At 33.5% G+C, this 21,694-nt stretch overlaps 3 protein-coding genes and 1 long non-coding RNA gene across 5 annotated transcripts in view; 2 read left to right on the top strand and 2 right to left on the bottom strand.

The window, feature by feature from the left end:
• Window positions 1–21,694, bottom strand: part of LOC142221838 (uncharacterized) — a 236,209-nt gene that overhangs the window by 168,874 nt on the left and 45,641 nt on the right. The window lies entirely within an intron of this gene.
• Window positions 5,827–6,211, top strand: LOC142219860 (larval cuticle protein 65Ab1-like). The gene is made up of 2 exons (XM_075288633.1): window positions 5,827–5,942; window positions 6,010–6,211. Exons 1-2 carry the CDS (start codon window positions 5,827–5,829, stop codon window positions 6,209–6,211), a joined length of 318 nt encoding a protein of 105 aa, XP_075144748.1.
• On the bottom strand, window positions 17,193–19,320 carry LOC142242147 (larval cuticle protein 65Ab1-like). Its single transcript, XM_075313970.1, has 2 exons — window positions 19,145–19,320; window positions 17,193–17,474 (listed from the first exon to the last, which is right to left on the bottom strand). Exons 1-2 carry the CDS (start codon window positions 19,264–19,266, stop codon window positions 17,264–17,266), a joined length of 333 nt encoding a protein of 110 aa, XP_075170085.1. The 5' UTR covers window positions 19,267–19,320; the 3' UTR covers window positions 17,193–17,263.
• LOC142242131 (larval cuticle protein 65Ab1-like) lies at window positions 19,635–20,048 on the top strand. Its single transcript, XM_075313969.1, has 2 exons — window positions 19,635–19,767; window positions 19,830–20,048. Exons 1-2 carry the CDS (start codon window positions 19,646–19,648, stop codon window positions 20,038–20,040), a joined length of 333 nt encoding a protein of 110 aa, XP_075170084.1. The 5' UTR covers window positions 19,635–19,645; the 3' UTR covers window positions 20,041–20,048.

Below are 21,694 nucleotides of genomic sequence, written 5' to 3'. Positions count from 1 at the left end.
GGCATGTAGCGCCATCTTGTTGAAACCACATGTCAACCAAGTTCAGTTCTTCCATTTTTGGCAACAAAAAGTTTGTTAGCATCGAACGATAGCGATCGCCATTCACCGTAACGTTGCGTCCAACAGCATCTTTGAAAAAATACGGTCGAATGATTCCACCAGCGTACAAACCACACCAAACAGTGCATTTTTCGGGATGCATGGGCAGTTCTTGAACGGCTTCTGGTTGCTCTTCACTCCAAATGCGGCAATTTTGCTTATTTACGTAGCCATTCAACCAGAAATGAGCCTCATCGCTGAACAAAATTTGTCGATAAAAAAGCGGATTTTCTGCCAACTTTTCTAGGGCCCATTCACTGAAAATTCGACGTTGTGGCAGATCGTTCGGCTATTCATGATGAAATGTCAAAGCATACTGAGCATCTTTCTCTTTGACACCATGTCTGAAATCCCACGTGATCTGTCAAATACTAATGCATGAAAATCCTAACCTCAAAAGAATCACCCTTTATAAAAAACGTTAGCGCGGAATAAATGCGAAATCTTTGTTTTGAGCATTTTCAGACACATATTTATACAACCCTGGATTTTTCGTACGAAAAAATAGGAAGGCCTATTATTTCGCATAAATAAGTTAACATCCCTGGGTTTGAAACTCTATTTACGGAGATAGATGAAGATATTCGTTTTTCGCAGAAACGAACTTAGTACTAAGCATTATGCAGAAGAGCGGTAGACTCTAAATGGGATATATGAGAGCGTCATAGGGCCAATCCTGACATACGCGTCCATAATCTGTTGGAAATCAATAGAGAGGAAATATAGAAACATAGAAATTTTACAACGGGTTCAAAATCCATGATGTCTTGGCATAACTGGGGCAATGAAGACCATATCATCCAGAGCCTTGGAGACGATACTGGACGTAAGACCTATAGAGGTACAGATCAAAAACGTAGCCGCCAGGTTGCGATAAGATTGAAGATGTTGGGAGAATGGACGGAACCATCAAAGGATAATAGGGAGACGGTGGGCCAGCGTTACCTTTGTGTCATTTTAGTGGGAAATTTGCCACTTTGTTTGCCCGGTGCCACTTTTGTACCACTGAATATAATACTTGTTACGATTTTATTCCACTTTTCCAATAATATGTGCCACTTTTCCAAAAGTTTATATTTTATGTGAAGTTAAAACCATTGTTATCATTCTTGGAGAGTTAGAGAGATATTACGATAATATACATAGGCCATGAAGCCGAATCACAAATTATTTCAGGAAACACCCCTGAAACTGATATTAACACAGTTAAAATAAATATTCTAAAATTTTGCCAAACTATTTGTAATCTGATAAACTTAAGCTTAAGTATTAGAGTCTAAATCTGACATTCCCGGGACTATAGACAATTATTTGATTGTAACAAAGTGGAAGATTTTTGGTACAAAGTAGGCAATATAGAAAATAATTTTAATGAACACATTTCTTCAAAGCTTAAGTGAGGAACTTGAGGAATGGATTCCTCATGATAGTCTCCTCATGGTGACTCACGCGTGAATCACGTGTGTTACGAGAACTTCGTGTCACGCGCACACCTCTACCCTCCACCATGAATTACGTAGAAAGTTCTACTAAAGACTGTCATCCACAATCGAATTACTTGGGTTGTGGTAATACTTACCCATGGCAAGGTCTCTTAAAACATCTTCTTCTGAATTGCAAGTTAGTCCATACGGGGTATATATTAGAGAAAAAAGACCGATTAAATACGTATATAATTCAGTTCTTGATCGGTATATATAAGGGAGTCTATAAATAACTACGAACACGCAGAGAAAAACATGATTGTCACAATCATATTCGAAGAGCAAAATAATATGATATGAATATGAGCTATTTTTGCGGCGACCATGTAACATTTTCACCTGCAACCATGTTGGCTCAGTGAACATGATTCTAAGAAAAATAAAATTGTCCTCATCTAAAATGTTATTATATTGATAAAAAGAATTTTGTTTGAATCAAAATACAATGGTCACGATCTAAAATGTTATGGTATTCGTCAAAAATGTTTTTCTTCCAGTTAAAAGAACATGGTCACAACCAAAAATGTTTTGATCTTTATGAAAAAACTTTTTTCGTCGTCGAAAAAAGGACGCCACTTGAGAAAATAAAACACGAAATTAACTTTATTTATTTGTTTTTATTTATTTATAAAATAATTCATTGTTTATTTGTATTTATAATGTCGTGTAAGCACACATCACATATTTTTACATACTCTATTTTGGTTCAATTTCAACAATAAGTAATAATTCCATATTTACTTCGTCCCCATCAAATGTACCAACGCATACATCATGTAACTGCAAATAAAAATAAATTATACCATATATCAAAATGCAGAAAAAACATGTACATTTTTCCAATTACACTTCCATTTTTTGTGTTCACATAAAATCATGTGCCACTATAAATAAATTAAGACAAAACACAGTAATTCCGTATTCTCCGCCCATTCCAAGAAACAATCAACACACGACTGATGCGCAAAATGAAAATCGTGTGTACCTGCTCAATGTTTTTATAAAATTCTTTTCGCTGCAAAAAATTAAATGGGCACGACAAACATATAAAAATACTTTTTTCCTTGCAAAAGTACAAAATTGAATGGTCAGGTACATGATTTTCCAGACCATGTACCCTGCCAGCATTTCAAAGTTCCATTTCATCTTCATCACTACCACAGACTCGTAAATGTCACTACAACCATCCTACTGTGATGGGGGGCAGCATATCATAAAGTACAAAATGTACTTCATATATGTATTTTGCCATCACTACTTTTACAAAAGCCATTTTATTTTTTGTGAAACGCCAAGCGGAACCAGCTTGTTATATTTTATTTAAATAAAAACGAAAATAAAGTTCTGAAAACATAGATTTTACGCTTAAAATTGTGAAAGGTATATTGGTGAACAATTTTTGATTTTCCAAATGGAATAAAGTGATTGTTTTTCAAATATTTTACAGACACGCTGCCTCCATCGAATAAAAACACTGGCTGATAGACGCTGCAACATGTAACTCGCTACTTGTAACACTACATCATCATTAATGCAAAAAATTATGTTAAATGTGATGTGATAGTGGTATAAATGTTATATTTTTAAGAATTTGTAAATGATTAATCAAATTAATAAATATCTAAACAAACGTGTTTTACTCGACCACAATGATTCTTTTACCACTATCTTAAAATGTGCTTTTTCTGATTGTTTGGAGGGTCTCTTATTGGCGTCGTTCTAAATTGATCTATAAAGGCACCTAATAATTGTACTCATGCGAAACCTTTTTGTAGTAACTTGGCGTGGTACAACTTCTCAATAGTGACGGCGCTTTTCCGACGAGTTTTTGATATCGTATATGATTGTTTTCGACGTACTGGGGATTCTCAGAAGCGCCCCCAAATTCAAAAAATGTTGGCAGGGTAATAGTCTCAAATTCTATCATTTAAATAATATAACAAATTTGCGGCATTTGAGGACCATTTAAATGCTTATTGCCAATATATATTTTTCTCCGCTCGAAAATTGTTTTTACAAAGAAAAAATACATGGTTTTCGCTACAATTACATACTCTAGATAAGCATTAAATGGATGCGGCAACCATGTCCAAACATGTTTTTTCTGTGCGTGAACCGATATGAACTTTTGCGTGGTAATCAGAGAAACAGAAGTGAAATATGGGGGGGGTCACAAGAAAAATATGGGATCGGTTTATATGAGCGCTATATACAATTATGAACTGATGACCAATTTTTGTTTGGTTGGGGGTCCGTTTATCTGGGGGCTATATATATGTTAACTGTACACCGATATGGAACAATTTTGGCATGGTTGTTCTCGGCCATATCATTGCACAACGTACTAAATTTCAACTGGATCGGGTGAAATTTGTTCCTCCAAGAGGCTCCGGAGGTCAAATGTGTGGATCCGTTTATATGGGGACTATGTATAATTATAGACCGATTTGGACCAATTTCTTCATGGGTGTTAGAGACCATATATCAACACCACGTAACGGATTTTAACCGGATCGAATGGAATTTGTTCCTCCACGAGGCTTCGGAGGTCAAATCTGGGAATCGGCTTATATGAGGGCTATATATAATTATGGACCTATATGGAACAAATTTAGCGTGAATGTTAGATACCATATATTAACACCACTAACCGAATTTCAACCGGATCGGATGAAATTTGCTTCTCTTGTGCCAAGTTTAAAGTCGATAGCATGTTTCGTTCGGAAGTTAGCGCGATTTCCACAGACGGCCGGACAGACGGGCGGACGGACATCGCCAGATCAGAATTTCACCACGACCCAGAATATATACTTCATGGGGTCTTAGACCAATATTTCGATTTGTTACAAACGGAATGACAAAGTTAATATACCCCCAATCCTACACTGAAAAAGATATTTACGTGATATTATAGATTATGCAACCTAAATTTTAGGATGCGCAATTTACAAAATATTAAGGACAAATTTCTTTAAAATAATGACATTTTAATTAAAACAAAGTTATAATCTTTACATCAAATTTTTTTCATTAAATTTAGGACACACATTTTGTAAATTTGCGTCCCTCCGTTAAAGTCGATTTTTTTGAAGTAAGGCTAATTTCCCTTAAAGTAAAGAAACACATTTCTGATTTAAAGATATTGTCCTTAAAGTAACTGAAATATTGAAACTTTAGATTTAAGATAAAAAAGCTTCAAATATAGTCTAAGACTTATTCTGAGGATTTAGCATATTTGTTTTAAAGTTTTTGTGGAATTAAGAAAACATTTTTACTTTGAGGTATCCGCTATAATTTGGATTTTTAAACTGGCATTCGCTTGTACGTGAATAGCTCTGTTAATACACCGCGAAAAGAAAATGAAAATTCGTAAATAAGATGTGAATCCTAATTTTAATTTTATTGATCCTAGATTTAAGGCCAAATAGGGCGCTAAAAAATGTCCTTATTTTAAAGAAGCCGCATCTTTGGCTCGGAATCAATACCAAAATCCTTAAGGGAAGGTCAAAATTTTTGGATCCAAGTAAACTTTTTTTTTGAGTGTATGGTGGAGGGTATAAAAATAATAATTGTCTCATAAATAAATTCTTGAATTTGCTGAAAATTATTTCCTTATTTTTGTGAAATCGGCGTCACATGTGCGTTTATAATATAGTTTAGATACAATTTTCTGGCATATTTTTGTATAAATATATTTTTTCCATTACACATCAACAAACAAAAAAAATTAAAAATTCTCGTAAATTGCAAAACCTACTCGAAAGAGCTTCCATGGAAGTGGAAAAGTTAAACGGCACAGGGGATGAAATTTAATTTTTCTTATTATTATTCATTTTTTTACTTTTTATTGATTTTCTATTTCCGCCTGACTAAATTTTCCTTACTTGTTTTTCATTAAAAAAATGTTTCACAACATAAGAAGTGGCTCAAAATTAATTGCATTTTGTATAAGAAGTAACTTGGATGTCACTGCCCTTAATCTATAATCGCTTATTAGTTAAATATACCAGAATATCAAATGAATGCAATGCATTTTAAAATGCACTAAATTTGTCAGAAACTGATCATAGAAGGTTAATATTTCCATAATAAGGCAATCAAGTGCAATTAAAAACGAACACGTTATTTTGGTGTCTATTATGCCAAATAGCTAAACTTGGTGACTATAAAAATGCTCGATATTGCTAGAACTAGCATCCATAAAGTTTAGAACTTCCCCTGGAACAACAACCGATTTATCAAAATGAAACTCGTCATTGTTTTAGCTGCTCTCTGTGCCGTAGCTTTTGCTGCTCCTGATGGTCATGCCGAAATTGTCAGACAAGACTCTAAGGTTGATCATGATGGCTATTCATTCGAGTAAGTTTATCCATTACCAGCACTATCTTTCATCCATGGAATTTCATGTGAATCGTTTGCATTTCAGATGGGAGACCAGCGATCATACCAAACACCGTGAAGAAGGCAAAGTAGTAGGTGATGGTGAACACGGACACATTGTTGTTCATGGTGAATACAAATGGACTGATCATCATGATGGCAAGGAATACTATGTTAAATACACCGCCGATGATAATGGCTTCCAACCCTCTGGTGATCATCTCCCTCATTTGCCCAACGATCATTAAATATTAACCACTTCTAATGATAGATCATGTCATTCGAAATGAAATATAGAAATAATGGAATATAGTAAATGATCAAAATGGATCAAAAATGCAAAACAATTGTGTTACTTATTAAAGGATACATATACAGCAAGACATTTGGGTGACTATATTATATATACTTCACTCCACTCCATGTCATGCCAACGTTCATAGATAGGGGTAATATGACCATGTTTGGGAAAATCGGTTGACACATAAAGGGTGATACGGTCAAAATTTGGTCAATATAATCTTGACGTATTTCTTTCAATTTTGCATTTAAAAAACCTGAACACCCCTCATTTTGAAGGTGTGTGTGTAGAATGTTGCTCCTATTTTGATTTTGGAATTCACTCTTCAGTTGTCAAAATGCCGTCCAAGCAAGAAGAGCAGCGTATCAAAATTTTGCTCGCGCATCGCGAAAATCCGAGCTACTCGCAAGCAAAGCTGGCAAAATCGCTAAAAGTTGCCAAATCAACCGTTACAAATGTAATTAAAGTGTTTGGGGAATGTTTGTCGACAGCCAGGAAGTCTGGATCGGGGGGAAATCGAAAACCGGAAGCCGCTGAGACGACAAAGAGAGTTGCCGGTAGTTTCAAGCGAAACCCTAACCTCTCTCTCCGAGATGCCGCAAATAAGCTGGGTGTATCATCTACAACCGTGCATCGAGCCAAAAACCGAGCCGGACTATCGACTTACAAGAAGGTAGTGACTCCAAATCGCGATGATAAACAAAATACGACGGCCAAAGCGCGATCTGCTGCTTTTCCTGAAGAAACACGGTTGTTCCGTACTGTTTTGGCCGGATTTGGCATCTTGCCATTACGGTAAAAAGGCCATGGAGTGGTACGCCGCCAACAACGTGCAGGTGGTTCCCAAGGACAAGAACCTTCCCAACACGCCAGAGCTCCGCCCAATTGAGAAATACTGGGCTATTGTCAAACGGAACCTAAAGAAGACCAAAAAACTGCTAAGGACGAGCAGCAGTTCAAGGCAAACTGGAAGAAGGTGGACAAGATGGCTGTACAAAATCTGATGGCAGGTGTCAAGCGTGAGCGATTTCACCGATTTACACGCGAAGCGATTTCACCGATTTACACGCGTTTTCCCTTGACCAAATTTTGACCGTATCACCCTTAAAACACTCAACCGTATCTGTAACATATACTTGTAATCATATTCTGCCCAAGCATATATCTTTACACTCACCACCATAGGATGGTAATGGGTGCATATAAAGTTTGACCTCTGTCTGGCTGTCATATTCATTAAAACCTGTAATAATAAGGCTACAGTTCTAAATCTTTGCCAAAAAAGTCGTGTTTTTTGTTAAAATTTAAGTTCTATAGAAAATGTTAACAAAATTTTATTCTATTGAAAATTTTGTCAAAATTTTATTTCTATAGAAAATTTTGTCAACATTTTAGTTCTATAGAAAATTTTATTTCTAAAGAAAATTTTATGAAAATTTTACTTCTATAGAACATTTTTTCAAAATTTTATTTCTATAGAAAATTTTTTCAAAATTTTATTTCTATAGAAAATTTTGTCAAAATTATATTTCTATTGAACATTTTGTCAAAATTTTATTTTTTTTTTAAATATTTTTGAGTGTTGTTGACCAATTTTATGTTTATTCTGATTATTAATTTTGTTCGGCTTGAGGTCATAGTAACAATCGATTATTGATTTGTTTTAATATTTATTTCCAATATTTCGGTTAGTGCCACTAACCATCTTCTGGGATTTTGTATCTACATAAAATACAAAAATTAAATTACTTTTAATGTTCACAAATCACAATATTATTTTAGATATTATACATTGAAAATAACTAACTTGAGTTCGTGTGATGCTGTTCGTTCTGCAAGTCTCCGTACACTAAGCTTCGTTTGTGTCGATGCTTGTTTATGATGTGTCGATACATTCTCGCGCATTCTTCCGTGTCTTTTTTTTGAAATTAATTCTCTTGTCAGGAGAGAGATCTATTATATTAAGCATCTCAAGAGTGTATCTACGCCTATGATTATTCTCTTGAGCAAGTATCTCGACGTCTGTGAAGTTGGGCTTGTGTCCTGTTGTTGCACAGTGAGCTGCAAGTGCTGTTTTTTGCTCTACTGATTTTTCTACAGCTTTAAGGTCTGATTTATGCGACGAAAGTCTTGTCTTAAGTTTGGTCATTGTAGTGCCAACATATGCCATTGGGCATATGTTGGACTTGTCTCCATTACTTTAATTTTGTACACTATATTACTCCTGTCCTCATTCTTTATTTTTGACTTTGTGTTGCTGAATAATTCCTTTAGTGTTCTCGATGTGCGTGAAGCAATTTGAATCTTGTCCTTGTTATATACGTCCGATTTGAAAACATTTTGTCAAAATTTTATTTCTATAGAAAATTTTGTCAAAATTTTATTGCTATAGAAAATGTTGTCAAAATTTCATTTCCATGGAAAATTTTGTCAAAATTTTATGTGTATAGAAAAATTTTTATACATTTTATTTATATATAAAAATTTATAAAAGTTTTATGTCTATAGAAAATTTTGTCAAAATTTTATTTCTATACGATATTTTGTCAAAATTTTATTGCTATATAAAATTTTATCAAAATTTCATTTTTATAGGAAATGTTGTCAAAATTTTATTTCTATAGAAAATTTTGTCGAAATTTTATTTCTATAGAACATTTTGTACATATTTTATTTCTATAGAAAATTTTGTCAAAATGTTATTTCCATAGAAAATTTTGTCAGAATTTTATTTCTATAGAAAATTTTGTCAATATTTTATTTCTATAGAAAATTTTGTCAAAATTTTATTTCTATAGAAAATTTTGTCAAAATTTTATTTCTATAGAGCATTTTGTACATATTTTATTTCTATAAAAAAAATTTGTCAATATTTTATTTCTATAGAAAATTTTGTCAAAATTTTATTTCTTTAGAAAATTTTGTCAAAATTTTATTTCTCTAGAAAATTTTGTCAAAATTTTATTTCTCTAGAACATTTTGTGCATATTTTATTTCTATAAAAATTTTCGTCAATATTTTATTTCTATATAAAATTTTGTCAAAACTTTATTTCTTTTATTGTTTTTGATTTCAGCTTAAAACCATGCATTGACTAAACTACAAGTGTAGCTTAACGAACAGAGGAAAAGAATGTTTGTCAAATTTATTTGGCAAAGCCCTATAGACTGCAAGATGGTTGGATGTACACATGTTTCGGAATTACCACATTCCTCATCAGCATCCTCTACTTGCAGCAAAACTATAAACCAATTATCGGAATAAATTCAGGCAGTTCACTAAACCCAAAAGTGAACCACACTTGAACCTTCCGAAAAAAGGGTTTACACGATAGCCGGCTTATGCTGAAATAAATTCGTACAAACATATCCTTTGGCACCGTCAAATCATCGATTTGAGTGCAGTTGGCTGGGTTTATTTTGAGCGTGCACGTTCAAAATAAACCCTTTTTCCGGAAGGTTCAAGTGTGGTTCACTTTTCGGTTTAGTGAACTGCCTGAATTTATTCTGATAATTGGTTGATAGTTTTGCTGCAAGTAGAGGATGGTGATGAGGAATGTGGTAATTCCGAAACAGCTGTAAATCCAACCATCTTGCAGTCTATAGGGCTTTGCCCAAATAAATTTGACAAACATTCGTTTCCTCTGTTGGTTAAGCTACACTTGTAGTTTAATCAATGCATGGTTTTAAGCTGAAATCAAAAACAACAACAATGATTAAAGAAGGAAACCAACAATAACAAAACAAAACTTTATTTCTATAGAAAATGTTGTCAAAATGCGGGCCGAGTTCGATTAATGGGTCAAGGAGACATATAAAGCGATATAGACCAAAGCAGTGCTCGGAAGGACGAGGAAAATACAGTAGGATGACCCAGACTAGAAAAAGTCTGGAGAACTACTCAAGTAGTGTAGAACGATTCTGGAATTGGCCCAGCTTGGAAACCGGGACTGGAAACAAATTAGGGAATTCGTCAGAGAAACAGAGTTACTGGTAAAATGGAAAGATGAAGTTAGAGCGCACAACAAGTCAAATACTGGTGTAGATGTATGTTAGCCGACATGAGACAAGACAATCTAACCTAACCAAATACCTCAAGATTTCCAATTTCAAGAAATCGGATAAAAATAGCGACGTGTTGTCAAAAAGTCAAATAAAAGGATCGGTTTATATGGGAGCTATATTGAAACATAGACGGGTGAAGCCCATCTTCGGAATTGACCTATAAAAATACAGCACTATAGTCTTATTATTGCAGGTTGTAATGATTATAACAGCCAGACAGGCTTAACATTTTTGTACACTTATTACCATCCAACGGTGCTGGGTGTAAAGATATATGCTAGGTGTGATTTTTAAGGGTGTATGTGTCAAGCGTTTTTACCATTCATCAATGAACGATCGCACGGATTGCAGTGAAGTATATATTATTATAGTCACCCAACAGTCGACCAAAAATACTTTTTCTTTCCTTTAAAAAGTAATCCTTTAAAAAGTAACACAATTGTTTTGCATTTTAGATCCATTTTGATCATTTACTATATTCCATTATTTCTATATTTCATTTCGAATGACATGATTTATCACAAGAAGTGGTTAATATTTAATGATCGTTGGGCAAATGAGGGAGATGATCACCAGAGGGTTGGAAGCCATTATCATCGGCGGTATATTTAACATAGTATTCCTTGCCATCATGATGATCAGTCCATTTGTATTCACCATGAACAACAATGTGTCCGTGTTCACCATCACCTACTACTTTGCCTTCTTCACGGTGTTTAGTATGATCGCTGGTCTCCCATCTGAAATGCAAACGATTCACATGAAATTCCATGGATGAAAGATAGTGCTGGTAATGGATAAACTTACTCGAATGAATAGCCATCATGATCAACCTTAGAGTCTTGTCTGACAATTTCGGCATGACCATCAGGAGCAGCAATAGCTACGGCACAGAGAGCAGCTAAAACAATGACGAGTTTCATTTTGATAAATCGGTTGTTGTTCCAGGGGAAGTTCTAAACTTTATGGATACTGGTATTGACAATATCGAGCATTTTTATAGTCACCAATTTTAGCTATTTGGCATAATAGACACCAAAATAACTTGTTCCTATTTAATTGCACTTGATTGGCTTATTATGGTAATAGTAAACTTCTATGATCAGTTTTTGACAAATTTAGTGCATTTTAAAATGCATTGCATTCGGTTTATGTTCTGGTATTTTAATTTTTTTATTTAACTAAAAAGCGATTAAAGTTTAAGAGCAATGACATCTATGGTACTTCTTGTACAGATTGCAATTAATGCCGAACCACTTCTTATTTCGTTAAACATTTTTTAATGACAAAAAAATGCCAAGACAATGTATCGAACTAATTTAAAATCGGGATGAGCTATATGGTTCATGCCTATCTGTTTTTATACCCTCCACAATAGGAGGGGTATTTAACGTGAAACATGCACAAAATTCAAATCAATTCACTGGTTTTTACGTATATCCCTTATATTTTCTACGTGTTCTATGATTTATTCACTCTTCCTTGAATTTTATAATTATCATAATGAACAGTTTGTATGATAGTTCATCCAAAGACGTAGATTTTATCGAAAAACGGGTTAATTATTTGCCATATCAATGCTCAAAGCCTCAATAGCAAACTTGATGAATTTGGATTTTTCTTTGAATTTTCTGGGATTGATATCGCGTACGTGTCAGAAACTTGGTTTCGTTCAACGACATCTGATTCACTCATAGGCCTTAACGGTTATAAGGTCTATAGAGGTGACGTTAAGAACCATTTAAGGTCTAAACTACGTCAGCAATCAGAAGTAGGAGTGCCTCTGGAATATGTACGAGGGCGGTTCGGAAACTTCTTAGCCTATCAATGAAAGAGAATAGTTAGTTTTTCAAAAATATTTTTATTTTTCAATATAATCTCCTGAAACTTCAATACACTTAGTCCAACGCTTTTCTAGCAATTCTATCCCTTGATTAAAATAGTTGTCCTCAAGGTCTGCAAAATAGTGGTTTACAACTGTAATCGCCTTTTCATATGAGGTAAAACGCTTGCCAGCAAGGATTTGTTTTTAGATTTGGGAACAAGTAAAAGTCACTGGGAGCTAAATCAGGAGAATAAGGTGGGTGGTCAAGCAACTCGTACTTTAATTCGTTGATTTTAGCCATTGTTAAAACACTCTTGTGCGCTGGTGCGTTGTCTTGATGAAAAATTATATTTTTGTGTTGTAAGCCAGGACGTTTTTCGAATTTGTAAATTTAATTGATCCAAAAGGTTGCAATAGTACTCTGAATTTATTGTTTTACCCTTTTGCAGATAGTCAATCAATAAAATACCTTTGAAGTCCCAAAAAACCGTTGCCATTACCTTACTAGCCGATTGAATTGTTTTTGCCTTCTTTGAGGCACTTCCTCCAGCTTCAGTCCATTGTTTTTGCCTTCTTTGGGGCACTTCCTCCAGCTTCAGTCCATTGTTTGGATTGTTCTTTCGTCTCTGGAGTATAGTGATGGATCCATGTCTCATCAACAGTTATGAAACGACGCTTAAAATCCATTTTATTTCGCTTAAAACGATCCAAACAAGCATTCTTATGCGTTTTTGATCGACTGTTAACAAATGCAGCACCCATCTTGCAGAAAGCTTTTTCATCTGTAGTTCTTCATGCAAAATTGAATGGACTCGATTATTTGAGATGTCCATGAGATTAGCAATTTCACGCACTTTTATTCGTCGATCATTTAATACCATATCATGCACTTTGGCTTCAATTTCTGTTGTTGTTGCTGTTTTTGGACGTCCAAAACGTGGTTCATCTTCAATGCTTGTACGACCACGTTTAAATTCAGCAACCAAATTTTTTACTATTACATATGAAGGAGCACTTTCACCTAACACTTTCACCATATCATTATGAATTTCTTGTCACGATAAACCTTTTTTATGTAAATATTTAATGACAGCACGTATTTCTAATTTTTTCCATTGTAAAAAAAATTGGGGATGCGTCTTTTTTGAACACCTGTTTCTATATGAAGGAGTTGCCAGATCGAAACAAAATTTAACATGTGTTCATAACAGAGATGGAAGTTTCCGAAACACTTAACTTGTTTCTGTTTATACCGCGCTTTTTGTGCTAGGCTAAGAGGTTTCCGAACTGCCCTCGTATATATATTCTGGGTCGTGGTGAAATTCTGAGTCGATCTAAGCATGTCCGTCCGTCCGTCTGTTGAAATCATGCTAACTTCAGAACGAAACAAGCTTTCGGCTTCAAACTTGGCACAAGTAGTTGTTATTGATGTAGGTCGGATGGTATTGCACATGGGCCATATCGGTCCACTTCTGGGTCGTGGTGAAATTCTGAGTCGATCTGAGCATGTCCGTCCGTCCGTCTGTTGAAATCACGCTAACTTCCGAACGAAACAAGCTTTCGGCTTGAAACTTGGCACAAGTAGTTGTTATTGATGTAGGTCGGATGGTATTGCAAATGGGCCATATCGGACCACTTTTACGTATAGCCCCCATATACGCCAGACGCTCAGATTTGACTTGCAGAGCCTCTTGGAGGAGCAAAATTCATCCGATCCGGTTGAAATTTGGTACATGGTGTTAGTATATGGTCTCTAACGACCATGCAAAAGTAGGTCTATATCGGTCCATAACTATATATAGCCCCCATATAAACCGATCCCCAGATTTTGCTTGCGGAGCCTCTAAGAGAAGCAAAATTCATCCGATCCGGTTGAAATTTGGTACATGTTATTAGTATATGGTCTCTAACAACTACGCAAAAATTAGTCCACATCGGTCCATAATTATATATAGCCCCATATAAATCGATCCCCCGATTTTGCTTGCGGAGCCTCTAAGAGAAGCAAATTTCATCCGATCCGGCTGAAATTTTGTACATGGTGTTAGTATATGATCTCTAACAACCATGCTGGAATTGATCCACATCGGTCCATAATTATATATATCCCCCATATAAACCGATCCCCAGATTTGACCTCCGGAGCCTCATGGATGAGCTAAATTCATCCGATTCGCTTAAAATTTGGTACGTGGTGTTAGTATATGATCTCTAACAACCATGCAGGAATTGGTCCATATCGGTAAATAATTATATGTAGCCCCCATATAAACCGATCCCCAGATTTGACCTCCGGAGCCCCTTGGAAGAGCAAATTTCATGCGAGTCAGTCGAAAGTTGGTACGTGGTGTTAGTATATGGTCTCTAACAACCATGCAAAAATTGGTCCATACCGGTCTTAATGATATATAACCCCCATTTAAACCGATCCCCAGATTTGACCTCCGGCGCTCTTGGAGGAGCAAAATTCATCCGATCCCGTTGAAATTTGGTACGTGGTGAATTTTGGTACATTGCGCTAGTATATGGCCGCTAACAACCAGGGCTGTGGTGCCGGAGTCGGAGTCTTGGAATCGGAGTCTGAAGATTTTGCTGGAGTCGGAGTCGGAGTCGTAAAAATTTTGCTCGACTCCGACTCCGGCTAAACCAAATTTTTTCAAACACTTCACATTTTTGTAACTAAGCAAGTTTTTACGCAAATTAGATTTCATTGCGTTATTCATTCGATCAATGTACAGCATGATTGTAAATGAAAATCAACTTCCAATTACGGCTATCTTTTTATGTTTCCTAGAATGTTAGACTAGCAAATGGGCTGTATCGATACATTTTAATGCCCATATCAATTATGTGAAATATTTCGAACAATCGAAATTATTTTTTTATTTTATTTTAAGGCCATATACATATGTGGAATATTGACAGAAATTTTTTTCAAAGTTTTTTTTTTTTTTTTTATAGAAAATTTTGTCAAAATGTTATTTCTATAGAAAATTGAGTCAAAATTTTATTTCTATAGCAAATTTTGTCAAAATTGTATTTCTATAAAAAATTTATTCAAAATTTTATTACTATAGAATTTTTTTTCCTATAGAAAATTTAGTCAAAATTTTATTTCTATAGAAAATTGAGTCAAAATTTTGTTTCTATAGAATATTTTGCAAAATTTTATTTCTATAGAAAAGTTTGAAAAATTTTGTTTGTTACACAAACATTTTTTCAAATTTTTATTTCTATTGATAATTTTATTTCTATAAAAATTTAAGTCAAAATTTTATTTCTATAGAAAATTTTGCCAAAATTTTATAGTAATAGATTTTTGTATTAGAAAATTTGGTCAAAATTTTATTTCTATACAAAATATAGTCAAAAATTTATTTCTATAGAAAATTTTGCAAAATTTTGTTTGCCACACAATTTTTTTTTTAAATTGTATTTCTATTGATAATTTTTTCAAACTTTTATTTCTATAAAAAATTTTGCCAAATTTTATTTCTATAAAAATTTTATTCAAAATTTTATTTCTATATATTTGGTCAAAATTTGATTTCTATAGAAAATTTAGTCAAAATTTTGTTTCTGTAGAAAATTGTGCAAAATTTTATTTCTATATAAAATTTTATTTACTGGACACAAATTTTTCCAAAATTGTATGCTCACTGATACTCACTGCTAAGTCGAAAACTTGTAGAAATGACTCAAATTTTCAAATTTTTCAATGAATGAATCATAAATGCATTTTTGCGAAATTGTCTAAACAATTATAAATATTTCCCAAATATTGCCCGAGATTTTGTAGACGTCTGATTTGAGATTTTATCAAAATGTAGATCTAAATACAAAGTTGTGCAGAGTATACTATAATCGGCCCGGCCGACTTTAGACTTTCCTTGCATTTTTTGTTAAAATTGTGTTACGTCCCATAACGTTAGATTTAAATTTTAAGTACATAAGATTTTGTAGAAGTATATACAATTTTGTCTAAATCGATTCAGATTCAAATTCATGCATATGGAAATATACATCTATATATTGCTCGCAACAAATTTAAAGGATTTGAGATAGTATCAATAATTTTGGTCCACAAATACATATACTGTTGGTATCTTCTCATATTATGATGGGTATTTATATCATTATTTTATTTATTAAACATTGCCCTAAATTTGAAATATAGAGTTCAATTGGCATCTAATGTGCAACTAAGACCTTTTTTGCACACATAAATAAATAAATACTTTATATCGATCCACTTACGGTACCCCCACAAGAGAACTACAAATAAGTGGTATTAAAATTAGATTTAGTTATATTACCCGGAGTCGACTCCGGAGTTGGAGTCGAGCAGATGAAAAATGCTGGAGTCGGAGTCGGAGTCGAGCAAAATTGGCTCGACTCCACAGCCCTGCTAACAACCATGCCAAAATTGGTCCGTATCGGTCTATAGTTATATATAGCCGATCTCCAAAAATAATCTACCAAAATTTTATTTCTATAGAAAATTTTGTCAAAATTTTATTACTATAGAAAATTTTGTCAAACTGACTTATATACGTAATTAATCGGCCTTTTTTTGTTTAATATATACCCCGTAGGGACTAACTTACAATTGAGAAGAAGTAAAAGAAGTCCCCAAAATATTGGGGATATATTTCATTTTGCGTTTTGAGGATTTATTTCATTTCCATTTTGGGAACTTATTTCATTTGAGATATTGGGGACTTAATTCATGGAGCCGCACAGAAGCCATCAAATGGCATCGCTAGAGCATCAACAATTAACATTTATCGTTAGAAGTAGCAATGCCGGAAGTAGGACACAAGTGCGTTTTCTAATCAGTTTTTTACCTCATCTGTTTGTTAGATTCACTGTACCCAAGGAATTGCCAGGACATAAAGAGTCAATATGTTACTGTTTGTGAATGAATTTTTGAATCAATAAAAAATATTTTCACACACACCAAAAACTATAGTCATTTGAATTGGTAATAGTTTGTGTAAACTTCCCTGTACTGCTAACTCGAATAAATTAAAATTCCATTCTTGCTTTTTGATCTTAACCGATCATTTATGATTTATTTACATGATCCATCACAAGAAGTAGTTAACATTTAATGGTCGTTGGGCAAATGAGGGAGATGATCACCGGAAGGTTGGAAACCATGGTCATCAGCGGTATATCTGACATGGTATTCCTTGCCATCAACATGATCAGTCCATTTGTATTCTCCATGAACTTCAATGTGTCCGTGGTCATCATGGCCATCACCACCAACTAATTTACCTTCCTCACGGTGCTTGGTGTGATCACTAGTCTCCCATCTGAAAATATACAAATATATATGGGTATTAGGGATTGTAATCGTTGTTATGTTGACTTTTCGACCTTTTAGCTTCTTCGAATTTTGGAAAAGTCGACTTTATAGTTTTCGACTTTGGCGAAACTTGAAAAAACATGATGTTATTTGGGGTCCATTTGATACGATTTTTTAATTTTTGGAAAAGGCATCTTTTAGATTTTTCGACTTTTTCATGTTTTGGGAAAAAGAACATGGAAAAATCGAATTTCCGATTTTTTTTAAATATTGAGATACGATTAATCCAAATAGTTTAACACATTTTAAGCAAAAAAAAAAAATGGATGTTGTTCCAAAGGCATAACTCTAAAAGCACTGTCCTCCCAAAGATGTTCTATTTTTAACTACACAAGAAGTTCATTTAATTCAATTTTTTTATAACTCACTTTTGTCTTATCTTTAATGTACACTTATATTTTTTTGTTTAAAATGGGTTTAAAACAAAATAAAAATTTAATAAAATGGTATAAATTATTAAAATTTTGCCGAAAAAGATGCAAAATCCAATCTAGAAAAATTGGGACTTTTTGAAAATATTTGAGGAGAAAATTTTCAGAAAAGCGTACACCCAGACAAAAGGGGCTCTAATGCCAACTGAACTTTATTTCAGTTCATAAAGATTAGTTGATTTTAGTTAAATTTTGCACAATATGAGTAAATGTTCCTTATTTGAATAATTTTTTGCTAACTTTAATGACGTGAACTAAAAATAAGAAAAAAAGTTATATACAAATATAGTGCACAATTTTACTACAAAATAAAATAGTTCATATTTTCCTAAAATGGCAGAAGTTTGCTTAAGTTGAGTTCATAAGTCTCTAAAATGAGTAAATTGTATTAAAAGTGTACCTGTCATGAACTTCGTACAGCACTAAAGACATTTTAACAATTTTTAAATCCAATTTTTTCTTTCAACATTTGAAATTTTCTTAAACAACAGAAAAAAAATTATTATTTTTAAAAAAAATTTCTTCAGTTTGACAAAAAGTATTAACTTATTTATAACATGTTGTAATTAGAAAACTATTTTAGTTCACATTTTCTAAAATAATCCTACATTTTCTTCCACGGTGGGTTCACTTTTTTTGGTGTAAGAATGCATTAAAACTCACAAAAAATATAATAATTATTTATTTGGCAAAATATTAAAAATTTTTTAATTCACATCCAATGCACTGAATTCGAATCACACTTTAAGAAGTGATGCAAATTCACTGTAACGAGTCTTGAAATGGTGGACATCCGTCCTATAATAAGCCCATGTTAAATTCATCATTTCTGCTCGAATTTTGCACCACTTCCAAAAAGAAAATTGCCACTACTTTTTTTGCCGGGTACATATTCACTGTATGTGTGTTTATATGTATCCAGTTAAAAGTAATTTTTAAAATTAATAGTATAATTCACACATACACGCATAGAAAGAATATGATCACCCCCAAATATGTTTCAACAGCGTAATGTTACTTTTTCACGAAAATAAGTCGAACATTTAGTTCGGAACATTATAAAAATAATTATATAATTATAAATAAAAATATCAAAAGTTGATTAATCGAATTTGAAGATTACACTGAATTGACTTTCGATTTTCGTCTTATATCTCACAATGTGAAATTTAAAATGCATACTTACTCAAAAGAGTATCCATCATGATCAACTCTGGAGTCTTGTTTTATAATTTCAGCATGTTCTTCATGACCAGGAGCAGCCAAGGCAACGACGCAGAGAGCAGCTAAGACAATGAGGAATTTCATTTTTGTTATGTTGTTATCCCAGAGAAAGTTTCAACTTAATGGATATCAACTATTTCAATGCGGCCCACTTTTATAGTTGCAGCACAAATTCAATCTGATTTCAACAAACTAGTTCTGATTTCAATGAACACAAAAAAAAAGAATAACCAAAAAATATTATTTAAATTACTCATAACAACTGAAATTTATTGTTATTATTTTGCCATTATGTTTGACGAAATGTTAATAAACTATTTGGTTTTGCCTAGAACTAGTTTATTAAAATTTTAATTAATTTTACCCTCCCACTTTTGTGACTATAAAAGTGTCGTGTATCCGAATAGTTGGTATCCATTAAGTTGAAAACTTTCTTTGGAACAATAACCAATCACTAGCAAAAATGAAATTCCTCATTGTCTTGGCTGCTCTCTGTGTAGTTGCCCTTGCTGCTCCTGGTCATGAAGAACATGCCGAAATTATAAAACAAGACTCCAAGGTTGATCATGATGGATACTCTTTCGAGTAAGTTTACAGTTAGAATCCGTATTGGATTATTTTAGTAACATACAATTATATCTTTCCAGATGGGAGACCAGTGATCATACCAAACACCGTGAGGAAGGTAAATTAGTTGGTGGTGATGGCCATGATGACCACGGACACATTGAGGTTCATGGAGAATACAAATGGACTGATCATGTTGATGGCAAGGAATACCATGTCAGATATACCGCTGATGACCATGGTTTCCAACCTTCTGGTGATCATCTCCCTCATTTGCCCAACGATCATTAAATGTTAACTATTTCTTGTGATGGATCATGTAAATAAATCATAAATGATCGCTAAAGATCAAAACGCAACTAAAGAGTTTTAATTTGTGTGAATTAGTAACAAATGGAATAAACAAAAAAATTCCACCATACTGGTAGCACTACAGGGAAATTGACACAAAGTATTATCAATTTGAACGACCATATATTTATTTCATACCACTACACTAAAAAAATTACTTTGATTTTGACCTTTCCTTAAGTATTTTGGTATTGATTCCGAGTCAAAGTTGCGGCTTCTCCAAAAATAAAGATATTTTGTAGGGACCTATTTGGCTTTAAATCTAGGACCAATAAAACTAATATTACAATACAGATTTCATTTATGGAAGTTTCATTCTCGTTTTGCGATGTATTATTAAAGATATTCACGTACGACCATAAGCGTAGGAAGGCCTCTGGGAAGGGGGCTTAGACCCCCCCAGAAAAAATTTAGCCCCCCCAGAATTTGAAAACCTATTTACGATTTTACATTTTTATAAAAATTAAACAAGTATATACAACCGCACAAAGTTCCGCTAAAGACTTGCATGCACAATCGAATTACTGGGGTCGTGGTAGCAGTTGCCGAAGGCAATGTTTGAAGTCTGATATTTATGAAATACAGCTGTGATTGAACTTATGGTTTAGTTGAATAACTAACAGCCTGTTTCTGTATGTCGAACGAGTTCAATCGATCGACTGAAATGCATAGAAACAGCTGTTTTTTGGTGATAAATTCAGCTGTTTGTTTCCATTTTAGTCGATCCACACAGCTCATTCGACATACAGAAACAGGCTGTAAAGCTCCTTTATTATATTGTTTTGTCTGGTGTAGTCATCTTAATTAAAAAATAGGAATTGGTATTAAAACTATTCTTTCATACACCCTCACAAAAAATCGCTTCTGTAACATATACTCCCAAACATATTTCGCTTCAAGCATATACATTTTTGGGTATTGCCCAAACATTTATATGTTTGATCTCTTCCAATATATAATATGTTTGAAAGCATTGGTCTAAACAATATATGTTTGGGTAGTCTAAGTTCCAAATATTTTGTATTTTTGCATCCAAATTCAATAATGTTGTCTTCCAAAAAACAATATGTTATTATGTGAACATATAATATGTTTGGAAGCATGTTGCACCCAAAAATATTATATGCTTAAAAAATTCTCCCAAACAATATTGTGCTCAAAATTTTATTTATTTATATATATATTTACAATCATAATGAATTATGAAAATAAACAGGTAATATAGGTGCTAACAACATAGGTTTTCGACCTGAATGCTCAAAATTTTGTTTCTGCCCAATTGTATATTCCCCGACATCTTTCTCACTTCCACGAGATTTTTTAGTTCTTAGCACCTTTTTCTGTAATACAAACATTGTAGAAGAAATTATTCAATTTTATGATTTTTTTTTATTTTAATTTTACCTTTTGCCGGACGGGGATTCGAACAGCGGACCACACAGTTTGTAAGGATCAAAGAAGTAGCTGATCAATTGCCCAAGGAAAAATAAAATGTTAATTTTGTAATAACAAGCAACAACCACCAACTTAATTCAATATCGCTCCCTGTTAAATAGCGCTCCAAGCTACTAAACACATATATGTTTATAGGCTA

Source organism: Haematobia irritans, chromosome 1 (genome assembly GCF_050003625.1).
Source record: "Haematobia irritans isolate KBUSLIRL chromosome 1, ASM5000362v1, whole genome shotgun sequence".
Classification (NCBI taxonomy): domain Eukaryota; kingdom Metazoa; phylum Arthropoda; class Insecta; order Diptera; family Muscidae; genus Haematobia; species Haematobia irritans.
The sequence above is the reverse complement of the archived record's forward strand: the minus strand, read 5'-3'. Positions and strand labels throughout refer to the sequence as shown.